Source organism: Vidua chalybeata, chromosome Z, assembly GCF_026979565.1.
Source record: "Vidua chalybeata isolate OUT-0048 chromosome Z, bVidCha1 merged haplotype, whole genome shotgun sequence".
NCBI classification, from domain to species: Eukaryota; Metazoa; Chordata; class Aves; order Passeriformes; family Viduidae; genus Vidua; species Vidua chalybeata.
The window spans coordinates 41,521,909-41,549,319 of NC_071570.1; the positions used below are offsets into that span (position 1 = coordinate 41,521,909).

The following is a 27,411-nucleotide window of genomic DNA, read 5'->3' on the forward strand; positions in this document are numbered from 1 at the left end:
CCCAGGTCTTAAGGCCCCAGGTAACTGTGAACCTGTTCAATACTGAATGGAGCCTTTGGCTGCCATAGGCATCCCTCTCTCTCAGAGGCAGTGTCCCTAAAGGCCAAAATATGAGGCTAATTTCTAGTGGCGAGAATTTAATTTTTCCTACTTGGTAACAGCCAATATCTTTGGCTAAATCAAGATAAACCACAATAAATTTCACAGAGAGCCTCATCCAACAGCATCAGCAAGAACTTCCTGTCCTCTGGCTACACCAAAGGAGAACCATTCTGACCACATGCAACAGGGCAACACTGCCTCAGTGGCTTTTACCAACTGAGGACTGTGAGGTCCTGCTGCTGGGCCTCCTAATCCAGCAGTTCTCAACCACTGCAGACCACATGACTCTCATTTGTCTCTGGAACAGTCTGGATAGAAATAAAGTCTCTTGGATGACCACAATAAATAAAAAAATAAGAAAAACCAAGCATTACACCAACTTTGCCTGGAAACCATAACTCAGGGTTTTTTGGCTGTAGATCCAAGCATGCGTGTCTTATCATGCCCTGTTGATTCTGAAAGCAATGAGAAAAAAGGGAGGGTGAAGCTGTACGGATATCAGATGAGAAATTTTTCATTTCATGAAACTTTTAAATATATTTCTAAGTAAATCAAATGTTCTGCTTCTGCAAATTGCATTCACTGGAAAGAAGGAATGGTATTTGTGCTCCAAGTTATCATTTCACTGCCACTGAAAACTATTTTAAATTATTCATCAGTGGAAACTCAGCATACATAAATATGGCTTAGTGCCCAGTTCTTGGTCTAACCACTGAGACCAAGTCACTGGGAAAGTGCCTGTTTTCTCAGGCAGACAGTTTTAGAAGCTAAACCTCAGAATAACATCTGTATTCAATAAAATTAAACCCATGCCAAAAAATCAGCTATAAATGTAACTGACCAGCCCACCAGCCTTCTTACTTTAGGACTGCTGCATGGAAAAGTCCTGCAAAAGGTTAGATTCAATATCTGGTCAGACAGCCTGGAAATTTGTTTCTGGTTTATGCTAAGGAGCATATGCCAAGAAAAGTGCTTTCAACAGGGCATTGGAAAAGTTTTGTAGATATTGGGCCTTGTGGCTCCAAGAAATGGGAGGTTAAGATCTGCCTGGTTTTGCCAAGTCCTATACAAACTAGGCACTGATTCTTCATGCACGAAATGAACACAGCCCAATTAGGGGAGTGCCACATACTCCAGTTAGATACTGTGTAACTAACCCTGACAACAGAACAGAGACAGCATCAACTCTGTAAAAATAATAATCTCTCCTCCACCCTTTTAAACAAGTGACCTCAAGAGCAAAAACTCTGCCCTGGACCAGCTATAAAGAATGGCATCCAGGAGTTGGACTCATCTCCCCAGCTTCCCTTATAGAGTGGTTCTTAGCAAAGCTATTATGAAGTTGTGAAAGCTGTAACATATTGTTCTGGTTCCAAGGGAACTGACTCTACTGAGACTGTAATTCAGGTCTCTACAGCAATAGGCTGTAAGAGGTCTCAGAAGACCCCCTCTAGTCACACACCTCTTGACATGTCTCCTGCTACCTCCTGCTTGTCTCATCTCCCTCCTAACTTCTGTTGTCCCTACTTTTGGGCACCTCACCATCACTGTGTGGCCCAGCTTCTGGTATCACCTCTCAACTGTGGCCACCTCACACCCAGCACCCAGGAGACAGCCACCTCTTAACAGACAGACAAATCTGAGCCCTGTTTTCTGGTCTTTGCTGGACTGCTCCTCTATGTGTACAAGAGAGTGAAAACTGCCATGGTGAGTCAGTACCTCTATCCTCCCCTCAAAAAACCTGAGAATTACAGTCTCCACTGAAAGGCAACTCCATGGGAGAGAGCAAGTCATACTGTGTTAGGCAACCAAAATCTTCTTCTCCTCGGAGGTTATTATACAGGCTAGTAGGTAAAATCTCCTTGCACATTAAAGGAATAATTGCCCCTTTTTGCAATCATTGGAAGTGAAATAACTATGCAACAATGTCTTGATTTGCAGGTGCAAAACTGGATAGAGTCTCTGTCACTGGGGTAAAGACAATGGGATTATTTCTTACAGCACTGATACCACAGAATTTCACATTCATAACACAGCAGTGCCTTTCTGGGATCAGACCTGCAACAAGTGAACTTCATCTAAAACCAAAGCCAGGGATCTTTATGCCAAAGGTTCATCATCTCATATGGATCAGAGGATGCATGGGTGAAGCAAAGAGCCGTATGACAGGTCTGAGGGTCATAGTAGTTAAATATCTATATTTCACACCTAGTCTGGGACACAGACATTTGTAGGACCCTCATTACCTGAGTGCTACCCTCATGCTGTAACCTGAGTGGTGCCGTGCACCTGCTGCTCTGCAGCACGAAACCAAAGCCCATCCCTGCCCAGAACTGCAGCCAGAGCCTGGCAGGGTTCAGTGAGCATGGCTGGGGCAGCACCAGCAACAGCAGTGAAGAGACCAGTGGGATGGAAATGGGGAGAGGGAGGTCAGAGACAAGCCTGGCTCAGAGCAGGAACACGTTCAGCTGCCTGGCAAACAAATGTGTTTTTTTATTGACTCATAGGAGGGGCTCTCTTGGACTCCATGCTACAAACCCATACATTTTTAATGTTCAGATGCCCCCTCTTCTGTGTAGACTCTCTGGCTGCTCTGCTGGCAGTCACATACATTTTCATCTCAGAAATGGAGCAGACTGTGCTGAGTGTGAGGCATTTAATTAAGAAAAAGCATACATCATGACCTTACAGGGACACCACCATCAACGGGTTTAGCCCTCTTTCATTCTTCCTGTCCCTCCATTATTAAATAAATATATTTATTATGTCTTTTTGCCTCAAAAAACCAAGAATCCTCCTTCATTTTGAAGAAATAAAATGCAATAAATACACTTTTGTGGTCATGGACAGTGTTGTTACTGATTGGTACTGAGGTTAGCCTCCTGCTAAGCATCAAACAAACACCACAAATGGTGGCATTTCTCACACAGGTAAAACATTCCATATATCCATGGTATAGAAAGCCAAAATATTTTGCTACTGGAATCACTAACAGAGGGCCCACTTAGGAGATGTACTGACCTCCTCCATTATGACACAGCAGATAAAAGGTCTGAAATAAAAAACCTTGAGGGTGAACTGGAAATATTTCTGCCTCAGGTCTAGTAAATTTTTAATATCAACATAAAGTTCAATAGTAGACCCTGCCCTTGTCTAAAAGCAGCATTTTCTATTATCATCATAAGAAAAAAGAAAAGAAGAAAAGACAGGTCCAAAAGGATGCCCCAAATTTGCACAGCATGTACAACATTTGTGGTCAAATAGCACTCTTGGGAAACAGGTGGAAGAACTGTTGGATAACCTTAAACCTGAAAATATTCTCATTTAGTTTTTTTTAGGAAAACCTAAATTCTCATTTAGGTTTTTCTAGCACTCTTGGGATACAGGTGGAAGAAGTGTTGGATAACCTTAAACCTGAAAATATTCTCATTTAGGTTTTTCCAGGAAGGGACATAGGCTGACTCATCTCTCCCTTTTCCCATTTCCTGCAAAAACACCAGTTCTGGTTTTCCCTCCTTTCCTACTCCTAGCAATGCCTCAGCCACCTGCCCTGGCTCTGGGCAGAGATGGGGATTCATCATGTCTCAAAAATGCCTGGCAGCAAATTAATTCTCAAGAAGCATCTATGTCTTTTCATATTTGTTTCAGTCCACTTCAGAATGAAATATACATTTTTCAAATATATTAGCAGTATAAATTGTCTTTTCTTAATTTTGAAAAACTGGTTTTTCCCCCTCCACAGATGGTTTAGAATTTTATATCACTCTGTGTCCTGGTTTTATTTCTGATAATAGTTCACAATATTTTGATTAATATTAGCATACCAAAAAAAGCAGCTGAAATAGTCTTTTGTTTTTATTTTGAAAACTAGTCTGACAGTGACTGGCTGGTACAGATAATTTCCTTTACTAGAAAACAGTATCTCTTAGACATGCTGGTAAATACCACAGCTTAACATAACTGCACATGTTGTTAATAACAGCAATGCACAGTGGTAGGAAGTGATGCAAAAAATCATAAAAATAAATACATCTCCAAAACAAACTTTGAGAAGTTTTTCAATTCACAGTTATTTCCCTCATGGGAAATTATGTAAAAATAAATACATTTTTCTTACTCAATGTCTATTGTGGTGAGACATTTCCTATCGGATCAGAATGGGGATCCCAGAAAGCAGCTGAGCTAGATGTCCCATAGTGCCAGTCACGGGCTGCCTTTCTCGGGAGCTGCCAAGCTCTGCCCAGAGCGTGACTGCTCCAAGCCCAGCTGCCTTGGTGAGCGGCAAGAAGGAAAACCCAGGGGAGCTTTCCAAAAGCCCTAGCTCAATTTATAACCTTCTTCCTCCTCTCACAGTGCCCTGAGGCTGGGCTTATGTAGACAAAACTGCAGTAATGACTGCTCTTCCATCTGTGTAGATGAATTCTGCCTGCTCTCTATTCCCATTTTTTTGATGGACAGTACCTTCCTATCCTTGTCCTTGAGGTATGAAGCTCCAATGCTGAACAATGGGAGGAAGCTAGTGAACAGAAATATTCCACAGTTATCACAGGGCACCAGTTATGAGGATCTTTGAAGGAATCTTGAATGAGTTAGAGATGGGACCTCTGAGTTGTTTTTGATTATGTGATTTTTTTTTTTATCTTCTACATAGACAGGAAGGGTGAGTTCAGCTCACAGCTTTACTACATGGTTCAGAAGGTCACAAAACCCCTAGTTACAAAACCTTTTAAGGATTTCTTGACCAATAAAACACTACCAACAAGGATATTTATGTTTTTGACCCAATCCTTAAATATTTTGTCTTATGCACTCATGCTACAGTGTACTTAGTCAATCATGCTATGATACACAAGCCTACAGTACTGCATTCCAAACTTCTTGTTGGAACCTTTGTAACTACTTTTTTCCCCCTACATCTAAAACTCTAAACTTTCTTCTTCTTAACTTAAGGTGTCTCTGCTTCAAACTATAAATCCACATTCTTGCTTCTAGTTCAGAAGCCTCTTCCAAGGTCTCAAATCAAATCCTGTGTTTAATTCTAAACTTTAACTTACAGGGCCAAAGTTCTAAGAATTCCTTGCATTTCAGATTCCATCCTTCCACACACTCGATGAACTAGAAGTGCCCCCCTTCCTCTTTCTTCCACCCATGTTCACTGTAGTTTAAACCACGGTGTAAAAGATCTCAGGCACCTTTTCCATAGAAACATCTCTGCTGCTTATCTAAGAGGTGTACTTCCCTGCTTCAGCTGGAACAGCTTCACCAACATTATCCAGCAGCTGGTCTCCTCCAGGCATCTCTGTGTGTCAACATGAGCTGCGTTTTAGTTACACTCCTGATAAACTTCTATAAAGAACTTGAGACCATTAAAAGCCTACCCTTATCTCCAAGAAACTTAAGACCATGTAACCTGTCCTCTTAAACGAAACCTATCATATTTCACCTGCATCTCAACTCATGTGGAAACCATGCCTTGCTGGGGAGAAATGCTGGATCTCATGGGAGCAATCCTTATCCCAGGTCCAGCAGCTGATGCCTGAGGTAATCCATTCCCTCCAATTAAAGTCATCTCATGAGCATGGTGCTTCGGCAAGGTTAAACGTCATCCAACTTTGTTTTTGGAACAGAAATTTGGTCTTCCCATAAGCAGTACTGCCCCTCCAAAATGAGCACACGGGATGTTCCCTGTGGGAGGGCCTTGCCTGCTCTCAGGCAGGACAGTCCTTTGGACTTCTACAAACACTTCTACAAAGACTTATAAACTCTTAGATTAAAATAGCACTTCAATACTGACATTTACACCTAGTTAAATGTTTGCAAGGAGCAATCATTACTTTGGGGCTGCAAGGCAAAATAATTAAAAACACAAGAGGAGGAGAAAACACTATCAGCTTCCTGTTATGGAAGCTCCTCATTCTCTGATCACCTCTGCTTCCTTTATCCTCTGAACTTTTCCCAGTTTGCCTTCATTGGTTTTGAACTGATGATTGGATGTGAAAAGAAATATTCTTCCCAATAAAATATAGGGTTTATATCTAGGAAGATCTGAGTTTCTCAAATATTTGTTTGAGGGCAGGGGGGGCTGAACCCTTCCCTGCTAAAACCCAGGCCCAGGCCCAGGCAAAACACAACACTTTCCTAATATAGCAACAGAATCTTTTTGATAATCTGAACAGCAACTGCTTTACAACTGGGGGTGCCCTGAGTGACAGTGGCTGAGAGACAAACCTGTGCTCCCTCATCTGCAAAGCCAAGATGGGGTGAAAAAGATCTGGGGCTGGCAGAGATCCTTCCCTGGGAGCAATCACAACCTCCTCTCCTGGGACTGTCAGAGAAGCAAACGGATGCCCCTGTCTTAACACCAGGGTTCACAGTCTGCCCTGGTCCAGGAAGGGGAAATAGCTGCACAATTGCAAAAATAAACCCCTGGGAAAAAGCTGTTCAGGCCTCTGAGCTCGGAGAGGTTGGAAAAGAATTTCTTGTCAAAATACAAGTAGGGCAGAAATTCCACATTCATCAAATACAGAGAGGAACACCCTGAAAGGAAAGGTTAGAGACTTTCCCTCTTCACCATGTCTGCAGACCTGGATCTCCGACCAGAGACTGCACACTGGGTCTCTCAGGGCGCACATATGTTTGTGCTCTCAGGGTGCATGTCTCTAATTTACTCTTCTTCCTGTTTCTGATTGGAGGGAATATCTGGGCCATTGCCATCATAAAATAGAATCATGCAATTGTTTGGATTGGAAAAGACCTCCAAGATCAGCAAATCCAGCTGTTTACCCAGCACTGCCAATTCCATCACTAAATCATGTCCCTAAATGCCACATCTACACATCTGTTAAACACCTCCAGAAATGTTGACTCCACCACTGCCATGGGCAGCCTGTTCCTATGCTTGACAGCCCTTTCTGTGAAGAATTTTTTCCCAATATCCAATCTAAACTTCCCCTGGAGTATCAAGGCCATTTCTTCTTGTCCTGTTGCTTGTTACCTGGGAGAAGACACTGACCCCTGCCTAACTACAGCTTCCTTTCAGGTCCTTTTAGAAAACAATAAGGTTTCCCCTGAGCCTCTTCTTCTCCAGGTTAAACACTCCCCCGCTCCCTCAGCTGCTCTTTATAAGACTTGTGCTCTAGACCCTTCACCAGCTTCTTTTCCACTCTCTGGACACGCTCCAGTACCTCAAAGTCTTTCTTGTGAGGGGCTCAAAATTGAGCACAGAATTTGAGATGCACCAGTACATTTCATCATCCAAAGACTGCATTGGACCTTTGCACTGTGCATTGCTCATCCACCTACTCCCACTAAGGATTCCTGTAAAAAAAACCACCAAAACCCAACTTCCCCAAAGCAGTCATGTGTCATGACAGTGCACAAACTCTGTAGCTGGTCCTGTTGCAGAACTGCCCCCATTCACTGGCACCCAGTCTGCAGTACTCCTCCAAGACAGTATGAAATGCAGGAAAAGGAAAGAAAGTGTATCTTCCCCCACCTGCTCTGGGCCATACATGCTCCCAAACAGGAGCTCAGGGACTGGCACATCTGTTGTATTTACATTCCTTTGCTCCCATGACAATGGCATTACCAGACCACACTCACCTTTCAATTTCTTCTTTCCAAATTTTAATCCAAATAGAGACATCCCAAAACTTTATTTTAGTCCAACTCCATGGAACTTCTGAAAGAGAAAAGAGAAGGCAATTCACAACACATAGAGCAGCACATACATGTCATTCTATGCCAAATAAATGGGGGAAACAAATTCCTAAGCACTGTGGCCAACAGCCACAGTTTATCATCTAGAATGCGTTAAAATACAAAACAATCTTAGGTTTTCAGGTTGCACTGCATCAGTGGGCTACCTTACCTGGGACATGCTGGGCAATTCATCTCCTGACATGGCACAAAGAAAGGGTCAGTGGAGGAGAGACTGAAAAGGACATTTCCACTACATTGGTGCTATATCAAAATGAGAAATACACACCCAGATCTTGTACTTAAGGTACAGAGGAACTGCGTGTCTACCCAGAGCAAGGCCAGTGCCAGCCTCCTTGAAGAGGAAGAAGCAGCGGGAAGCACTGGTTTCCTGTAAATCCGCCTCTGCTCAACACATGCTGGCTCACACTGTTGTCCATTGTTGGTCATCCTGCATGATTGGGGCAGACTAGAATAAAATTTCTCCTCCACTGGCTGCAAACTACCTGGCCCAGAAGCTAAGGACAGGCACCAGAAATGCATTTGAGGCCCTGAATATATCCTGATAGGCAGAGGAATTGAGCATTAAAAAAAAAAAAAATCACATAAAAACTGGCTGGTAGTGAAATTTTCAGTGTCCCAATCATCAGACAAGTTTATTTAAACGATTTGAAGGTAATGTTGGTGATGACAACCTAGAGGATCTGTGAACATGAGAAAAGCTGGCATTGCTCTGTGACCAGGAGTCTGAATCAACAAGAACACTGTACCAGTTGCTTAAGTGGTCAGTGAGGCAAACTGAGACACTTGAGTCACAGTCTACCTAGAACAAGTTTCCTAGGTGACAGAAGAAGGCAGTTTTTGCACTTTATCCTATGCTTTCCATGCAGAGCAAGGGTGCCTAAGGAGACAGGAATAACAAGTATGTCATATTTTGGAAATGCACACATGCAAACAGCCTATGCCACTGCCCAAATGCAAGCCTGATACAACACCACCAGTGCGAGCTTGGGCATCATGCATTTGTAGAAAATAAAGGTAAACTTTAAGGAAAACTCTACAATCTTTGCATACGTCAAACTTATGCTCTAGATGCTCCAGCAAAGCTGTATTTAGCAGCTGCAGTTGCATGAATCTGAATTCAGTGAGGGGTTTGGGAACCTCTCTGTACCCACTCTACTTGGAAGATGTCCTTTCTCTATTCACTCATCCAACTGTTTCTGCTCTTCATGACAAAGGCTTTGGTACCACCTCTCCCCAGAATTTCTCTGCCTATGAAAACAAACTACTTAAAGTTAAAATATGCAATGTCACAACCTAAAGCTTTCTTGACCCTGCTGACCAAACTTACTTTCCATCCCTGACCTCAGTCTATCACTTTCAACATATTTCTTCCACGTTTTAGAATTACTATTATGTTTTACAAAACCCTACTAACAAGGACAGAGAGTTCCCCATAAGATGGTTGGAAGAGTGAGACAATCCCCATACACATAGAGGTAGAGACCTCAGGTTTCCTAAAGCAGCAGGAGTCACAGATCTGATAATCACTGATCTGGTAATCCTGGCAGCAAAAGGATGGCTGTAATCAAAATATTGATGATTACATGATCCATATGAACTCTGGATGTTGCTGTATTTGCAAAACATTTCAGAAAAACAAAATTCACTCCTTACTGTCAGCACAAATATGCAAAAGGTTAACTGGTTATAATCATCATATTGATGATTACATGACCCATATGAACCCTAGATCTTCATGTATTTTCCAAACTTTTTAGAAAAACAATCCCCAGCTATCAAAGCTCTCCAAGCTGTCTACTCAATTGACAAGGCATATAATTTCAGCAGAGGGCGAAAAAAGGATGTTTTTATTTTTGGGGGAGCAGAGAAGCAAAGGTGGTTATAAGCTTTCTTTTATGAGTAAAAACATGAAACAAACATAGACTTTCACATCTTCCAAACAAAAACCTGAAACTTCCTTCAGCTCTGACACATGGCTTTTGTTAATTACTTTGATTCTTTGAACCCTGGTTTCTGGTGGGACTGCAGCATCACTGAAGAAGAAGAAACAATACAGTGTTTTGATATGGAAAGCATGTAGGTTCCACAGCTTCTCAGTGCATTGCATGCATTGACCATCTTCACTCAGCAATAAATTTAAGTAACCATCATGGCAGCACAAATACCCTTATAGGCTTTCAATTCCCCCAAAACTTTGCCTTTTAGGGCAGATGTGGGAGATAACTTGGCCACATCCATTTGTAGCAATTACCTCTCCACTACGTCATTGCCACCACGCAGACTTGGCATACCTGGTCACTTAGTTAAATCCCAGGAGTTATGTATTAATCCTTCCCAAGCTGACCTGATCCTCTAGGCAAAACTCAGTTCCTGACTTGCCCAAACCACAATGTCATTTGAAAATGTGTCAGTATTCAATGGGCACACAGATGATGGCATTAAGGGCTGGACACACCCCTATTGCATTGAGGTGTACCCTTTATTTTCATAATATTGCAAATATCTTCCTTTCCTGCTTTGTTAATGACTCACACATCTAATCCCCATACTTCTTTACAGAGGAAAGTGACTCTTACAAGGGCTGTAGCTTCTGTGCAAGGCTGTCTGCTCACACCCCCTCTGTGACAGTACACTGTCACATTTCTAAGTGTCTGTTTTCAGTCTGAGAGTTTGTTTACCACTGGCTGCCATTGTGAAAAGAAACACAAGCAAGTAATGGTGAAGTTGTCCCCTTTGGTGGAGCAACAGGTACTGCTCCCATTTGTCTCACTTATCACAGCTTGTGTAGACAGATGTGCTTCTTGGCTGACCTTGACTCTTCCTGCCTTTCAGCCCCAGGTCCTTTTTCTTGGGTTATTTTAGACTCTCAATTCTACCTGCATGGTCCAACATCTTTGCACTTGTATTTATCAACAATGTCCCTCAGGGTATTTTCCCACAGATTTCATGTGTAATCAAAATTCATGCCCCTGTTCATTTTTCTTTATTTTCCTATTTTTAAATCTGAGCTTCTGTTTCCGTTCCAAACTTGCAATGATGGGTCATCAACCTCCTATCACTCACATCTATTTTAATTACAGTTTTAATTTCTCTTTATGCTTTCCAAAGAAAAAAAAATAATTATCGGGGAAAAAAGGTTATCTCATATTTCATTTGTTGTGTGGCATTAAGTACTTCTCAAATTTTGGTAGGACAATTTCATAGTCTCTTTTTCCTGAGTTAATTAAAAACCTACAAACACAAAAAAAAAACATTCTACAGTCAGAAAAAAGACAATTTCCTGTTTGTTTCCAGTTAATTTTCCCTGGTACCAGCTATGGTCAGGCAAAGTGAAGTGATGCTTCAGTCTCCTCTAGTTGCTTTCCACAGTCTGTGTCAGCCCTTCTGGACTCTTAATTGTTGTTGTTCCATTTTCCACTTGATTATTTTTGGATTTTCTTCATTTCTTTTTACCCCAGGTACACTGCATTGTCAGTAATCAACTCGGGCTCAGAGTATTTGAGCACTCATGCAGGTCCAACCCCTCAGCTTAACACAACCCCATGTTTTCAGGACCTATAGCAGAAATTATTTAAAGTTCAAATTCCCAATTCTTACAGGGAATTGGGAGTTCAAGCTACAAATAAATTATCACTTCTCAACATAGAAAACTGTTGTACCCATGAGGCTCTATGAGCTGTCCTGTATCGCTTGCACATCTGCAAAGACAATCCACCTGCTTAATGGCTACTGACAGTTTGATCAAGGCCTCTGGGTATTTCAATAACCACAATGAGAAGCTGCTTTGACAGCTCTTGAATAGGGAAGTGATGTTTTCTCACAAACCAAATTCTGCCTCATTTAAGAGAGACAGAAGCAAGGTGGGTCAAGGTAATGCCAAGTACAGGCTGAGCAGAGAATGGTTTTGAAAGCAGACCAGAGGAGAAGGGCTTTAGGGAGCTGGTGGATAAGAAGCTCAACATGATCTGGCTGTGTGCACTCAGTCAGAGAGCCAAAGGTGTCTGGGCTGCATCCAGAGCCCTGCACCCAGGAGAGGGAGGGGATTCTGCCCCTCTGCTCTGCTCTGCTGAGACCCACCTGGAGCACTGCATCCAGCTCTGGGCTCCCAGCATGGGAGGGACAGGGACCTGCTGGAGCCAGTGCAGAGGAGGCCACCAAGATGATCAGAGGGCTGAAGCACCTCTGCTGTGGAGACAGGCTGAGAGAGTGGGGGTTGTTCAGCCTGGAAAAGGGAAGGCTTTGGTGGGATCTTAGAGCAAATTTCAGTACTTAGGCTACAAGAGAGGTTGAGAGGAATTTTCAGCAAGGGTGAATGGTTTCAAAGTGAAAGAGAGTAGGCTTCTATTAGATATTAGGAAGAAATTCTTTACTGGGAGAGTGATGAAACACTGGCACAGGCCACCCTGAGAAGCTGTGGGTGCTCCATCCCTGGAAATGCTCAAGGCCAAGCTGGCTGGGGCTCTGAGGAATTTGATCTAGTGAAAGGTGTTCCTGCCCATGGCAGGGGAGTTGAAACAGGATGATATTTAAGGACCTTCCAACCCAAACCATTCCACAATTCAATGATTTGGCTTAAGAACACAACTGCAAAGCTCCTTCTGCATGAGGGGTAAGTTGCAATGAGCTACAACATGTAGGCCTTGCAAAGGTTCACTCAGGGCTGTACTGCAAACTGGAGGAGAAGGAGGGAGATATTTTCCACCACCACAGCCTTGAGTGGCAAAACGACAAAAGAGATGGCACAAGCTGGATGAATGCAGAGCAGATGTTGTGGATGGAAAACACGTCTCGTTTCTTGGCCCTGTTTCTCTGGACAAAGCTATATGATACATCAGATTCAATGATAGATATGAATTAGAATATACTTGGTGCCTCTGTTCCTATCACTTCATTCCTAGACTCTGTGAAATGATCCATGTTAAATACAATCATTTTTGGAAGGGTTATTTTAATCCAGATCATGGGGTGTAGTTCAGTACAGACTGAAATTCCTGCCCAAGCAGTGGTCATATCAGATCTGAGGGGGCAGTGAATTGTGCTGAAGTATGACAAGCAAGCCCCCAGAAATTAGGAGAATTAGTCAGAAGAACAAGATTCTCCAGTCAGTTTTTCCACCAAATAGCCTTTGGTATGTATACAAACAAAAAACTTCAAACAACCCTGTGCAGGTACAAATTCAGAAAGCATATCATACCTCCATTCACCTTTTCAGGTCAGGTCAGTTTTTGCACAAAAGTTTAGTTTCTTTAAAATTTCTTTTAGATGATGTAATGATTACAAATACCCACCAATCTTAGAATTCTATTATTTTTCATGCTAAATTACTAAATGGTCCAACCAATAACTCAACATATGAGAAAATAGATCCCAGGCAGTAAGCATTATCACAAAAAAGGTTGAAAATTTCTTTTCACCACTCATTGCTCTTGGTGGAGTAATGATGTTTAAATATGAGATCTCAGTCCCTAAATTTTGAACATGTATCACTTTACACTGGATTTGGAGGCACATTTGAGAAAATACTAAGGATTTAAAATACATCGGGTCCTCAACCTCCCTGTTTTATCCATGCCTGATTAGCCATATGTCATATGCTGGAGCTGGACAGCCACAATCACTCACAGGTGTTGCAAAAGGAGGACATCACAGTGCAGTGTTTGCCAAGGCTCTGGTAAGAGCAGCACTAAGGCCTGGCACACCTGGCACAAACTGACCTTCCTATGGCAAACACAAAGGCGTGTTTGCCAAGGGGCCCCTTTGAACTAAAGCTGTACTGTTTCAGTCGAAGTTGTCAAATTTTTGTTCCAAAGAGAGCAAGCAGTGCATTTGCTTTTCCTTACCAAAAGCAGACGCAAAAATTTCAGCCATTAGAGGTAATTAGTACTAATCATCTTTCAGCACTGAATTACGTTACTATTTGCATGTTCTCCACCGCTCCTTACATCCTCTTGTGTTTGAATACCTCAAGAGCAAAACAGGGAATAGCATGTGTTGTACCACTCCCTGCTTTGCAAACACAGAAAGTGAGCTGCAGAGTGGACAACCAAAATGTGTGTTTTGAATCAAAAAACTACTCTTTTTCAGGACTGAAATCAGATTTGGCAGAATTAAAGCTCTGAATAAATTTAAAGTACTGTAAGTGATCACTCCTGCCATCAGGGTTTACAACAGTAATGTAGCCTCTAGTTTAAATCTACTGACTTGGTGCAAAGAGTTTGAAAGTATCCCTGAAACCTCCCTGCTTTTTCCACACCTGAAGAGGTATCGTGGATGAGGTGAGCCAGCCCTAAAGCTATTTTCTGGTGCTGTTCCAGTCTATATATACAGAAACCCATGAAACTCTGCTTTCCCACTCCTACACTCCAATGTGCCAATGCAATTAGCTGTAATTGATGGAAAACAGGCTCAGTCTGTTATCTGCCACGTCTTAAAGTAATGATCCAACATCCTCCATCTGTCTTCATTAAAACACTCTTTAAATTGACACCAGGATGGCAGTCAAAAAACTGCATTCAGCTCCTCTGGGTAAGTTAGTTGCGACGACGCTCAAGTTACGGATCATCAGCTGCGGCGGAGCGGGTTCCCAAAGAGAAACACAGTCTGATCCCTCTGAAACAAACAATAGCAGCTTCCCCGGGCGTCTGCTGCTGTCGCTGCTGCTGCTTGGAATCATGCACAGCTCAGCTCACTCCACCCAGACGTCTCTCAGCTCGCCCGTAGGCAAAGCTCAACCCCGTGCGCTATGATTAAACTTTGCAAAATACTTGGGTCCGAAACAAACCCCACAAGTTTCTGTCCCCCCACCACCACAAAACCGGCAGGAAAAACAAGAGAGCGGAAGGAAAGCGTTAAATCTTACCCTTGAAGGCTTGTAAAAGTCACAGCAACAAAGTTGCTGCCCTCCATAGCACTCCGGTACACTCCTCTCTTCTCATTTACACGCAGCTTTATCCCCTCCCAAGACCGACAGCTTCGCTCGCAGTCGCAGTGCCAGGACATTCACCTAAGGACGCAAACCTTATCTGCGCTGTGAGATGGGCATCGCGTGTCCTCTCCGACACCCTTAAAATCCGCCGCTGACTCGCTCTGACATACAATGTCCCGGCAACTACATTTACCCCAAGTTCCCTACTTCTTCAGTCACTGGGTCTGGCTCCTTGCCAAGTGTTGGTTTTTTTGGTTGTTTTTTTTTTTTTGTTTTTTTTTTTTCCCTCCCCTTTTCTTTTTTTATATTCAGTTTCCTGTAGAGAGGGAGAGTGTAGTTGCTCTCTTAAAAATAAAATGCTTCAGTGCTACAAACTGTGAAAGAGTAAAGCAGAAAAGCACAGCACCTAGGCTTGGGGAACCCCAATTAATTCCAGAGGCAACAGCTGCTAGCTTTACCTACCTCCTGCCAACGTGGAAGCCTTCAGAAAGAAAGCAAGTGAGTAAAGAGTCCAACATATAAAATTGCTTTCAAAAAGGATAATCTTGGGAAGGGATCCATTTCTTAGCAGCAGCCCCTCTCTCTGTGTCCATAACACTGGAGTTGGTCAGGACTCCTTAAACCCAGAGACACAGTCCTACAAGCTGATCCCAAGGCTCCACCTCACCCACTTTCCAAAGCTGTGAGTAGCAGAAACTCTGCAGAGAAAAGCCTCATAGAGCACAATTGCATAACTCAACCACAGAGCTTCCTCCAGCCAGCCAGAGGATTGCTTCGGTGCCGAACTGCTTGCTCATCCCGAGAGCATGACGTTCCCTTGCCCTCTGGGACACCTGCCTGACCACACTGTGATCATGGAGACCCTCCTCACAAGAACCCCCCAGCACTCTCATGAGCCTTCTGACCTTCCCACCCCATTTTCCCACCTTCAACAAACAAAATATTAACTTTTTTCCCAAGTTGTGTGACTTTTCACGTCACAGTGCCCTTTTACATGTCAGTCAGCTGGCATTTTACCTACCAGCTGCTCTAATCTCCAGACCAAAACTGGGGCAACTACAACTTTAATCCACTTCTAGCTTCCCTATTACCTGTGAATTGCAATTATTTTTAAAGCACCATATTCTTTACATAGTCATGTTCACAGTAATGCCTGCCAGGAGCATCTCCATGTATTGTGACAACACAAGAAACTTTAGCATTTCTATGTGTACTCATGTCTGTTTTTTCCCATCAACTTCTGAGTTTTCCTACAGGGAAATTCACGAACACTGTTAAATTTAAGTTCATACCTACTCACTTGAATGCATTAATCAGCTCATTAATTATAGTAACACAAGAGTCAAGGCTTTGCCAAAGAGTATTTTCTACTAAATGAAATCTGTAGTCTAGAGGAAAGGTACAGAGGACTCTGGAAGCTGCAGTGGTAGTGCTCCAGTGCTGGTCATGAAGGTTGAGGAGCAGAGTGACAATGAAGAGGACACTCTAACACCATAAGCAATTTCTGAAAGAAGAAAAAGACTCTGTGCCCTTTGCTATGATTCAGAGATATTCCAAGCTACACCAATTTGAGACAATGCTCACTGAATTGGCTTCCTAGTTCAAACATACATACAAAGAGCTAACATGGGAAGTGGCACATAGGACTGATCTCCTGAAGATCCAGGTCATTTTCAGATGATTATGACCTTGACAGCATCTAACTGGAGAAGAAATTCCCCTTGCACTAGCCATTTTTCATTTTCTTGCCACCTACACCTCGTTTCAACAGCAACAGCCCAAGTATCACTTTTTTCCTGCAAGCAGAAGTACAAGGATCTGGATTAATTTGGATCCTTCTACATATTGGAGAACCCCTTGGTTTTGCCTCATTCTGGAGTTTTCCTCCTTCTTACAACTTTCATCTCCTTTTCTTCATGACATTTTGGTCGATTACGAGTTATTCTACACTACTCCTACTTTCTTTGCTGCTGTCTTTATACTTGCTTGTTAGCACTTTGACCTCAGCCACAGTAATTTCTTCTTTCCTTCCTTTGACACATAAGTGGAACCAACCATAAAATCACCCAGCCTTGGGTCTTGTTTAGACTTTAAAAGTTTAGTAGGCCGTTTTATGTTTTTTCTTGGCACTGAAAATCCATCTCACATACACTGAATATGACTTTTTCCCTCAGCTATGCTTTCCTTGTGGACTCCAGTGGACCTGCTCACGCAGGGAAGCTTAACACACATGGAAGCACTCAGAAGAGCAGGAGTGACTCAGGGTTATGAACTCAGCTCTGGGTTCTCTTGTCCACTTTGTTCCCTGGATAGCATCTTCACCATCGCCACACAATTTGCATCCTCCTTTGCAGATTTCCAAACATGCCAATGAGAACTGCTGCCTGCAGTGGCACTTGTCAAAATTTCAGTTCCTCTATAAAGGATGTACACATATGCTGTGTGTCTGAGTTGTCCCCTGAAGCCACCACGGTTTGGGCAGAGATTCAGCTGGACAGATGCAACAGGGCAGCAGTCACTTGCCATGATCCACAGTGGTGGGATGAAGTTAAATCTGTAGTTTTTCCACTAAACAAGCTGTCTTCCTGGCCAGGCAGCCTTCTCCATACCGTGCTCCTTCACCTTTGAATCCTCTACTTTCCCAATGCCCACTAGCCAGAGAGGGCTGACTAGGGTGGGATGGATTTAAATTCATGCCATTAAGACCTTATCCACTAACTTTATCTGGGAAAATGACCTCCAGTCCTCCAGCCTCTGCAGCATTTCAGCTGTGATCAAGATGCGAATCTGAAACCTCACTGACACTGTTTTAAAGGGTGCTCTCAGCCCACTCTCCAGATTAGATTTGGTCTTCTTCCAAACAGCAAAGCTGACAGAGCAGAGCAGAGCAGAGGATCATGTCAGGAGCACCCAGAACCCAAACATGTCTGGTGACCTAGTAACCTTTTGAATGTCTTAATATGCCCTTGAGTAACTGGGGCGAACTAGAGCATAAGAGAGAAACAAGAGAAGCACACCCTGTAGCATCCCACAATGTAGATTTAAACCAATTGCCAGTCCTTGAGAGAATCTCTCCCCATGATATGCAATTTTTAAAATTACTGATGCTCATCTTGATGCTTTCCCAATGATCCAATGTATTTCAAAAGGAGCACTCATGGTCTTTGCTTTCCCTTACTCTCTTATAACTGCAGTCTGCCACTCCTGAACTGCAAGGTTTGAAGCTTGACCTGCTCTGCCATGGCTGGTACCACTCTGCAGATGAGTGATGGTACCACTCTCTGATGAGCCATGCTGGGCTCATCCCCTAAGCCCAGAGCTGATGTAATCTCCAGGGATCACTTCCACCCACCCAACCTCATCTTCATCTCCCAGAACAGCACAAGTGCATTCCTCAGTTCCTAACCATGCCAGTCACTGTTCCAGAAAAAACCTTTCTACGTGGCTGTGGAGGCCTTCCTCACAAACCCCCAAGGGTTAGCTTTAGATGACTGAATCACCTCCCACAACCTATGCCTCCCCTGTCCCAACTTTCCCCACTAGTCCTGACCAGTAAGGAGCTCCTTGAGTAGGGCAGGGATAAGTAGCCCACTTCACTGTGAGGACACCTGAAACATCTGTTATTATGAGCATCTGCAATGGGTCCAAGGGGTCAGATGGCTTTCCAACGAAAGACTTCCTGTATCCTCTTCTTGTCAAAAGTCAGAGTAGGATGCATGAGAAATACAGGACTGAAAGGAAAAAACCAGGACATTATTGTCCACTCCTTGGCTATGAGAGAAATGTTTTAAAAATAGACTGTAAGGAGAACATCCAAGTCGTAAATTGCTGTAGTCCAGGAAACACTAGCACAATCATAAGGTGAATAACAAAAGACCAAGTGTTCCAAAATACACTGTATCACACGTAAAGTGTCAGTGTCCTTGATGCCTGTGGAGCATCCTACTGGTAGAATGCACACTGCAACTCTGCAGAGGAAGGGAAAACTAAATCCCACATGTTCTTGTTGTCATGACCTGCCTGTGAGTGGAAAATTAAATAGGAGAGGAAGGTAATGTCATGAAGTGACCAGTTGTTCTAGGGCTGTCCTTGCTTTTTGGGAGCTCCTCTGCTCAAGTCATGTTACTACTCCTCCAAGGAATTCCAGATTAACCCAGTTTGAAGGGATGCTCTGGATTCCTACCTCTGCATCCATCTCTCTGGATATAATCTGAGGTGCAGCTCTAGCACTGCAGATTCATACAGAAGTATTCCAATACTTCACCAGTTACTCCAGAAGCTGTGAGCTGTCCCAGTACATACCACATGGAAATGGTCAGAAAATAGCTTCTGTGAGTATATATGGAATAAACTGAGTCATACTGATCAGGATATGGTAGTGTGCCACTTACCTTCAGCAGGGAAGGATGAGTGTGTGGCTAGAGATGCCTTTTCTCCAACACCCCTTGCCCAGTATTCCAAGCCCTTAACAAACAATGGCCAGCTAAGGAAAATAATGAGAAAAAAAAAAAAAAAAAAAAAAAAAGCCCAGACTCTTGTCTTTAAAAATAAAGCAACATCTTGTTCTGGCAACGGTTGATCTCATCTTCTTGGCATCAACCCCTGCAAATGTGATGTTTTAAAACAGAAATTGAAATAATGTCTCTCAGGTGTTACCTTTGCAGCCCTTAGGAGATGAAGCAAAGCCTTTTGGTTGAAAAACCAGGGGTTCAGATGCTCAGATTACACTGAAGAGCAGAAAAAAGTGCAGAAGAAAATCAGTTCTGCAGGGAACAAGGCCCAAGGCTACTTTATTTCTGAGTCCAGTCCCCACCAGATTTGGGATCTTGTGTTTACAAACTCCCTCCCAGCCAAAAATTTCACTGCTCTGGGAGGGAAGATGCTGCTGCAAGGAGACATGTCTCCTGGGTACCTGAAATATTCTCTGTGATCCTGTGAGAAGCTGAATGGTTTGATGGACACAGATAGATATTGGTGGGAGATGATGGAGATCCTCCTTTCTCAGTATTACATTCCCACAATAAAAATCTGTGTCTCTGCCTTTGCCCATGACACTGCATGTGCCCAGCTGCACCGGCAAAGCAGAGGATTAATCAGCTAGTGTAACAAACCCCAGAGGTGTCCACACTGCATTTAACACGTATTTCCTAATCATCACTAGGGGAATCCCAGGGGGATGCCTTGGAGAGCTTGTTAAATCTAATCACAGGAATGTGAATAGAAAAAAAAATCAATAGCTGAGGGCAAAGTGGCAACCCAGCTCGTTAGAGCCCCTGAGGAGAGTGCCCTTTGTAACAGGGGTGTTGCACAAGGCCCATGGCTGCTATTGGCAAGGCAGCAGCTGCCACAAACACATATGCCATGTGTGGTGGCACTTCAGACGCTGTCACTTGCCTACTCCTCAGATACTCATCAAAAAACCCAGCTCAAATCACTGAGGAATTAGGATAACCCTCAGTGGGACCCTCTGGTTGAATACACAGAGGAAATCCAAGCCATGCCAAGCCTTCACATTTTACAGAGACTTCCCACAATCTTCCACACTTTTCTGCACTAGGTATAGGTGGAAAGGATGGGAAGTCCCTAGATCTGCATGGAATAGATGGCTTCTGCATTCTGTACAATATCAACTAAGAGATCTTGGATTTATTTCTTTAAGTTCTTCATGGTTTCATTACATTTTGCTCTAAAGATCAGTTATCTGTTCCATGAAAGACTTAGTGATATTCTGAGAGAATTCCTGTAAATAGCATGTCATATCCATTATGCCCATAAGCATTTTAACCATTATTCCAAGTTGAACATATTGTATGCATGTATATTTCTACTGTGTCTTTTCCAAGTTACAATTATATCTATCCTACCAAGAAAAACATGGAGGTGACTTGCTGCCTCCCACAAAATTACTCCTAGTATCAAATTATCTTTTTTATTTTTTGTAGTATTATTTACTGAGTTACGTGTTCAAGGCTTGGCTAGATTAACGTGGTGGAACATGCTCTGTCCATGACAGGGGGTTGGAGCTAAGATGATCTTTAAGGTCCCTTCAAACCAAATAATTATACAATTCTATAATTAGGTCTTTATTATGTTATTATAGTTTTTGATGGCTAGATTTTGATAAGCTAGACTACTTCAGAGAGATCAGAGGGCCTTGAGGGTGACCAGCTGATGTTCATTTTAGGGATGTGCAGCAGGACCAGCATTCCATTGAGCCATGATCCCAAAAGGAGATGTGAGCACAGAGGAGTATAATACTGAAGTGCTACAATAATTTGTAGTGCTAATGACTGGGACTGAGTTAGCTTCTTGACCTGTCAGAACTCAAGTTCTGTGAACTTTGAGAAGAACAAGGGAGCCCCTGCCTGGTTGCAAAGGAGGATGCTCTGGAAAAAAAATAGCCATCATATAAAAGTAGCCATCATATAAAAGGCCCAGGGAACTAATATATTGACAAGAGAGAACTTGGTTCCCCTCTGGAACATGAAACTGCTGGTAATTAAGCAAAGATCTAAAATATCTCTGCTAACACAATATGACATAAATAAGCACAAAACAATTTATTTCCCTGGATATTTCCCCAACAAAACTGCATGACATTTTAATCAATAGTTTGCACTTCAATTGCAGCACCACCTTGGCAGTAAATAAGCCATATATATCCACAGCTGTGCCAGCATGGCCACAACACATGCCAGATCCCAGCACTGCAAGCCTTTGCTTTTATTCAGTGCAAGTTTAATTTATGTTATATTGTTCCTGCATCTGTTCTCCAGGTATTTAACAGAAGTGCATGTTCCTTTGTGCTTGCTTGGCTGAGAGCAAAGACATGTATTACTCCCATGTCCGTGCACATAGGCAGTTTGTGCTTAGGCAGTGAATTCCTGTTAACTGAGATAGAAGTTGTACATGTGAATCCCTCTGCAGCCTTATGAAGGAGAGGAACAACCTGATGGGTGCCTGGGGCCTTCAGGATGTGATGGCAGCATTAAGGAGGACATGCTCTTCACACAGCAGTTCAGGAGAACCCAAAGACATCAGCAGCTAAGCCAGTGAGAAATGTGCAGTGCACACAGCCACAAGGATTTTGGGTGTGTAACTCATTTGAGGTTAATCACTGCCATTTCTTGTGTTGGGATATGATGCAGTATTACAGAAGGTCCCTTTAAAAACAAGGAGATACATGAAAAGGGAGTGAGTGAGGTAGGTATTTAAACACCCTATTCTGAGTGTTACTGTTTGTCATACCACTTCTGATTTTCATGTGCTGCTTAAGGGTTGAATAAGTTGTGGGTCTCATGAGGAGGGACAACATTTCCTGTTTCTGATAGAGTAATCAAGGTTTTGGTGGTCTATCTCCAGAAGGCAATGACACACCGCCTCAAACTGTTAATGTGCTAATGAAGATACACAACAAAAAAAAACCCCACATTATCAAAAGACTCTGAGGCTAAAGGGAATGAAATATGGTTTCAACAGTACTGTGCAGCACCAAATGCCTAGTCAGGAGAAATAAGGAAAGTAGTTTTCTTAATAAGGAAGTAAAAAAATCCACAAAACCCACGGCCTTTTATCTTGGTGTGGCACTGAAGCATAAAAACTCAACCATTTTTGGTGCCTCCTCCCCACAAGGAGATAGATAATCTTTAGATAATCACAGGATATCCCAGTTTAAAATAATAGAAAGAGAGGTGAAAACTGTATGAGAATTAGTGCAGACAATGAGAAACTGTGCTCTTAAGCAAAATCTCCGGGGTGTGTTTTGTTATTTTAGGTTCATTTTGTGCTGTGTTCCATTATTTCCAAATCTGCATTTTAACTTTCTTAGCAGCCTCTTAACATGTAAAGGGAACCTACAAGAACACTGGAGAGGGACTTTAGACAAAATCATGCAGTGATAGAACAAGTGGGAATGGCTTTATGTTGAAAGAGAGTACGTTTAGATTAGATATTAGGAAGAATTATTACTGTGAGAGTGGTAAGACACTAGCACAGGTTGCCCAGCGAAGCTGTGGATGTCCCATCCCTGGAAGTGTTCAAAGCCAGGCTGGATGGAGCTTTTAACAACCTGGTCTGGTGGAAGTTGTGCCTGCCCATGGTAGGGGGCCTGCAAAGAAATTATTTTACCGTCCCTTCCAGTCTAAACTATTCTATGATTATAACCTTGAATCTTGGCAAAGACAACATGTTCCTCATTCCAGATGTGTCACATCTCAAAAGCAGAGCTCTGCAATGCTCTGCCTGTGGCCCAGTTGCACACGAGGCTTCTGGTAAACCCTGTGCCCAGCTGCCCATGTAACTGCTTAGGCTGGTTTGACAGCAAATATTCACAGGTCTTGAGTTAAGCAGAAATGTCTTCTAAGGACTTTTAGTATCTGGCCAAGTTCCCTGGATGAAGGCAAGTACTAGAAAACACATGTAATCCCTAAAGACTTTGTAATGATGGTGTAATCAGAATAGAATAAATGCTTTGTGTCAGTAAATGAAAGTCATAATTTCTCTTAGAAAAGCACGATTGGATTAGCTCTGGGGATGAGAGTGGTACAGAGATGTAAACAGGTCAGACAGGTCTGAGTGTTTCTTTGGATGCCATCTGCTTAACAGGTGGTATCTGCCCAGGCAAGGACTTGAATTTTTTCCTACAATCAGAATTTGCTGTTTTGGCCATAGGAGAAAAAAAACCCCAGCATTAAATACAAAGGGAATAGTCAAAGGCAGCGTCCCAAGTGAGTTTGCAGAGCATATTTGTGAAGAGTGTATTTACGCTAGTCCAGCAATAAAAATGCTGAGAAAAAATGCTGTTTGTAAACCAAATAAAGAAAAGCACATTTGCCTGGACAGTCGACCTGCAGTACAACTTTTCTGCAAAGGTTGATCAGAAATGAAACTGGTGACAATCCAGAGAATGACAATCTCTGGCAAGCACACGAAGTCAAAAGTAATGTCTGGTGTCCAGCTGTAGCTGGAAAATCTCTCTAGCGTGTGGTGAAGTTGTGCTTCACACAGCTATACCTTGAGACTCCCAAAAATGCCTGGGACATGAGACAATCATGCCAGTGAGGCATGAAATTTAAATAGATCAAAGTGTATATTGATTCATTAATCAATATCTGATGTAGTAGAAAGTTTTGGGATGATTGGTTTCTTGGAAACTTGTTTCAGCAGCTGATCTTGCAAGTGTTCTACAACTTTGTTCAGGTTTTTGGTTTTTGTTTCAGGTCTTTTGCTTGTTAATGAAACAAGAAGAGGGCTCCATGCAGGCTCTTACATCACATAAAGGGGAAGAAAGAACAAAGGAATGCATTTATGGAGCTGTGAAGGCCAGGCAGCAGAGGCAAAAGAATTCACTTTAGGAGTGAACCAGAATGAAGAGAAATAGCCCTAGAATTAGAAATAACTTTAAAGACAAACCCAATTGCTTGATGGATATAGTAGTAAGGAAAAGCACTGGAAACCAGTGAATTTAATGTGGGATGCCTGTGTGTTTGCAAGTAATGGAGCCTGGAGGTTCCTGAAAGGTACCTGAGAAGTCTGACACAGGCATTGAGGCATCAATTGATCTTGCAGCAGGTAGAGCTGGAGGGGATGGTAATTGGAGTAGTTATGGTTTGCAGTCTCACAAATAAATAAATATAAATCAGCATTAGACTCAGTTTATGTTCACATAACAGCTCCTACAAATTCAGCAGCTCAGGAAGAGATGCACTTCAGGGTGTATCTGGGTAGCTTGCTCTGGGGGAACAGCCTTTAGGATATAGCCATCCCAGCCAGTGCAAAGACAGAGCCCTCGGGGGAAAAACACTCAGAGGACATGGCTGGAAGGGTGGAGGGGTCTAGAAGAAAAGGGAGAGCAATCCTAATTGGAATGCAAGACATCACTCTCTTGCAAACATGCATAAATTAAGCAAAACTATTGTTCTGACTCCCCTCACACCTGTACCTTTTGTACTCTTGTAAAGGCAACTCGGTACTTTTAAGATGGGAAAATAAACAATGTCTTGTTTGTCCAAGAAGTGAAATTGCAGGTAGGGAATGCATTAGCAGCATTTCACAAGACAACAAGAGTATAAATTGCACACTGCAGCTCTTACTGAAGAGCAGGGGAAAGCAAGTGGAGGTCTAAAATATTAAACTTATGGGTAAACCAGGTTCCCATTGAAACTGCAACCTGCAGTAGCTGCACATTCCAATAAACTCAGACTCAGTGGAACAACGGAGCAGGAAGGAAGTAATGGATTCAAGAGTAACACTGCATCACCTATGGAGGCAGGCAGGGAGCTGCACAGGCCCCTGGAGTGAGTCAGGGGAAGGGAAAAGGGGTCTTATTTATCTATGGATCACGGCCCTGTCTGCAACCCTTTCATTGCTCCTGCTTAGAGTATGGCATTGGAAGCAAAATCAGAACATTCCACCTTTAAATTTTGAAAATCACCTTTAAATATTTAAATATACATATAGATTAGGTATAGGTCTACAGACTGTAGAGCAGATACCCAGACTAAACACTGCCAATCTAACTGTGTGGAAGGGAGTCCAGGGTGCCCCTCTGACACAGACAGCCTGGTCATAACCAGGGATCTGTCTTCTCTGATAGAGACGAACTATTCCCAGTGAAGCTGTGAGCGTGGTTTCCTGGCTGATTTGAAGAGAGCTATAGTGTTACCAAACACTATAGCATGATTTACTGCGATACCAGCAAATTAGCCTAGGTCTTTGTTTCCTTCCTTCCAGTGATTTTTGTTTTGGTTAAGCCTATAATAATAACTTTCAGTAATGCAAAATTGTGTGTATATCATGAATAAACCAACACCTAAAACCAGAGCTAAAGTGCAGTAAGTCACACATTTGACTAAATAGAGATCCACAGGGAGCTTTTATCACTAAGAAAAATAAGCCATCCACCAAAAAGGAAGTAAACAGTTACTTCAGTACTGTGAATTGAAGTGCTACCTTCCTCTGATGCTTTACAACCAAGTTAATGCTGAGAAATAACGAGAGTGCCTGTGATAATCACCTTTGCTTCCAATACTGTTTTTGAAGTAATTTAATATTTGCAGAGTTAGGTATCACTGCAAATTTGCTTTACCTAAAACAAAAAGATTCCTTCCCCTATGGCCTCATTTAGCAAACTCTCCTTCTGGCTGACATGGGACTTTTCTTGACAGTGCCAGGATACCTGAATAATTATGGGCAGAGAGAAAAGAGCAGTGCTTTGTGATGAAAATCCTTCTTCAATACATGCTAAAGTATCTTTCTCCTGGGATGATAGTCAAAATAGTGCCCTTGAAATAGTTCCCCACAAAATGTGAGGAAACATTGGAGGACTTAGTATATCAGATGAGCAAGGATTTGGGGGAAAGGGGTGATTTTTCTCAGTAGTGCAGAAGATATGCTGGATGTGTTACCTCTAGGAAAAACTTTGCAAAGTCTTCGGGTATCCACGAGTTGACTTTGCAATGTGTCACATACTGGCTTAATGAAACAAAAATAACTATGCTAAGAAAAGACTGTCCAGGAGAAACCTAATGCTGTGATTTCTATATAAGGATCTTAAACAAGTGGTGTGAATGCTTCATCCCAGTCTCATACCCTCCAGTTTTAAAGGCAGTGACACCATTTATCACTTAGCACACACAGGCCAGAAAACAACTTCCTAATTGGCCCATCTACCAGTTTGAGAGAGAGAGAACATCCCCTCCAGAGACAGTCAGTTCCAATGCAAACCACTTCATGATGGAGGCCTGTGTTTCATGTCTTTATTGTTAAATTAAAATGCAATTGCCAATAATGATGATAGGGACAACTCAGAGCACCCTTCACAGAGAAGGTGAAGCCCACCTCTCCCTTCAGAAATTTACGAAAAGAGAGAAGAGGGGCCTGGATCCAAAGCCAGTAAATGAACATGTGCTTTCCTACCGACTTTGGAGAGCTTTACCAAAGCCACACTGCAGTGGTCCCAGCTTGCTCTAGCTTTGAGTGTTGCTGACACACTGGGCCTAGCACTACAAACAGAAAACTTTTACACCAGTCTCATTATTGAGAAGCAGCATTCACAGATGGAGTAATAATTCAGTATGGAAAAGAAAAGAAAAGAAAAGAAAAGAAAAGAAAAGAAAAGAAAAGAAAAGAAAAGAAAAGAAAAGAAAAGAAAAGAAAAGAAAAGAAAAGAAAGAAAAGAAAAGAAAAGAAAAGAAAAGAAAAGAAAAGAAAAGAAAAGAAAAGAAAAGAAAAGAAAAGAAAAGAAAAGAAAAGAAAAGAAAAGAAAAGAAAAGAAAAGAAAAGAAAAGAAAAGAAAAGAAAAGAAAAGACAACAAAACAAAAAAAAACAAAACAAAACAAAACAAAAAAAAAAAACAAAAGCTGAAGTCTAGGCTTCTGTGCAAGTTTTTACATTTTTCTCTTAGGAGAAGAAATAAAGAATTTGTCCTACCTGGCTGTTCTGTGTCTTGTGTTCAACTTGGAGCTGTTGGTCACAACAAACAGAAGGGATTGTTTTCAGCACCTTGCGAAGAGCCACAGTTTGTTTTAAGCTCCCTGGATGCAGGCTTCTCCCCAGCTGGGAGGTGAGGCTGGCAAGGGAACACCACACTTCCTGGGATGCAAACCCATGCAGGGGCACGCTGAGCTTGATCCAGGAGTTACAGAATGTCTCAGTGCATTCC

General features: G+C 42.5%; 1 protein-coding gene across 5 annotated transcripts in view; it reads right to left on the reverse strand.

Moving 5' to 3' along the window:
• The window catches only part of LOC128782167 (phospholipid-transporting ATPase ID-like), an 84,002-nt gene extending 56,796 nt beyond the window's left edge, over positions 1 to 27,206 (reverse strand). For 2 of the 5 annotated variants that reach the window (XM_053932370.1, XM_053932366.1), the window contains exons 1-3: positions 15,212 to 15,308; positions 14,684 to 14,841; positions 7,705 to 7,783 (exon numbers count right to left, since the gene is read on the reverse strand). In XM_053932370.1, the coding sequence (XP_053788345.1) occupies positions 7,705 to 7,747 (43 nt within the window). In that variant the 5' untranslated portion in view covers positions 7,748 to 7,783; positions 14,684 to 14,841; positions 15,212 to 15,308. Of the gene's footprint in view, positions 1 to 7,704; positions 7,784 to 14,683; positions 14,869 to 15,211; positions 15,309 to 27,179 lie in introns of those variants that run through there. The other 3 variants (XM_053932369.1, XM_053932368.1, XM_053932367.1) reach the window with 3 other exon arrangements.
• Positions 27,207 to 27,411: the final 205 nt, after the last annotated feature.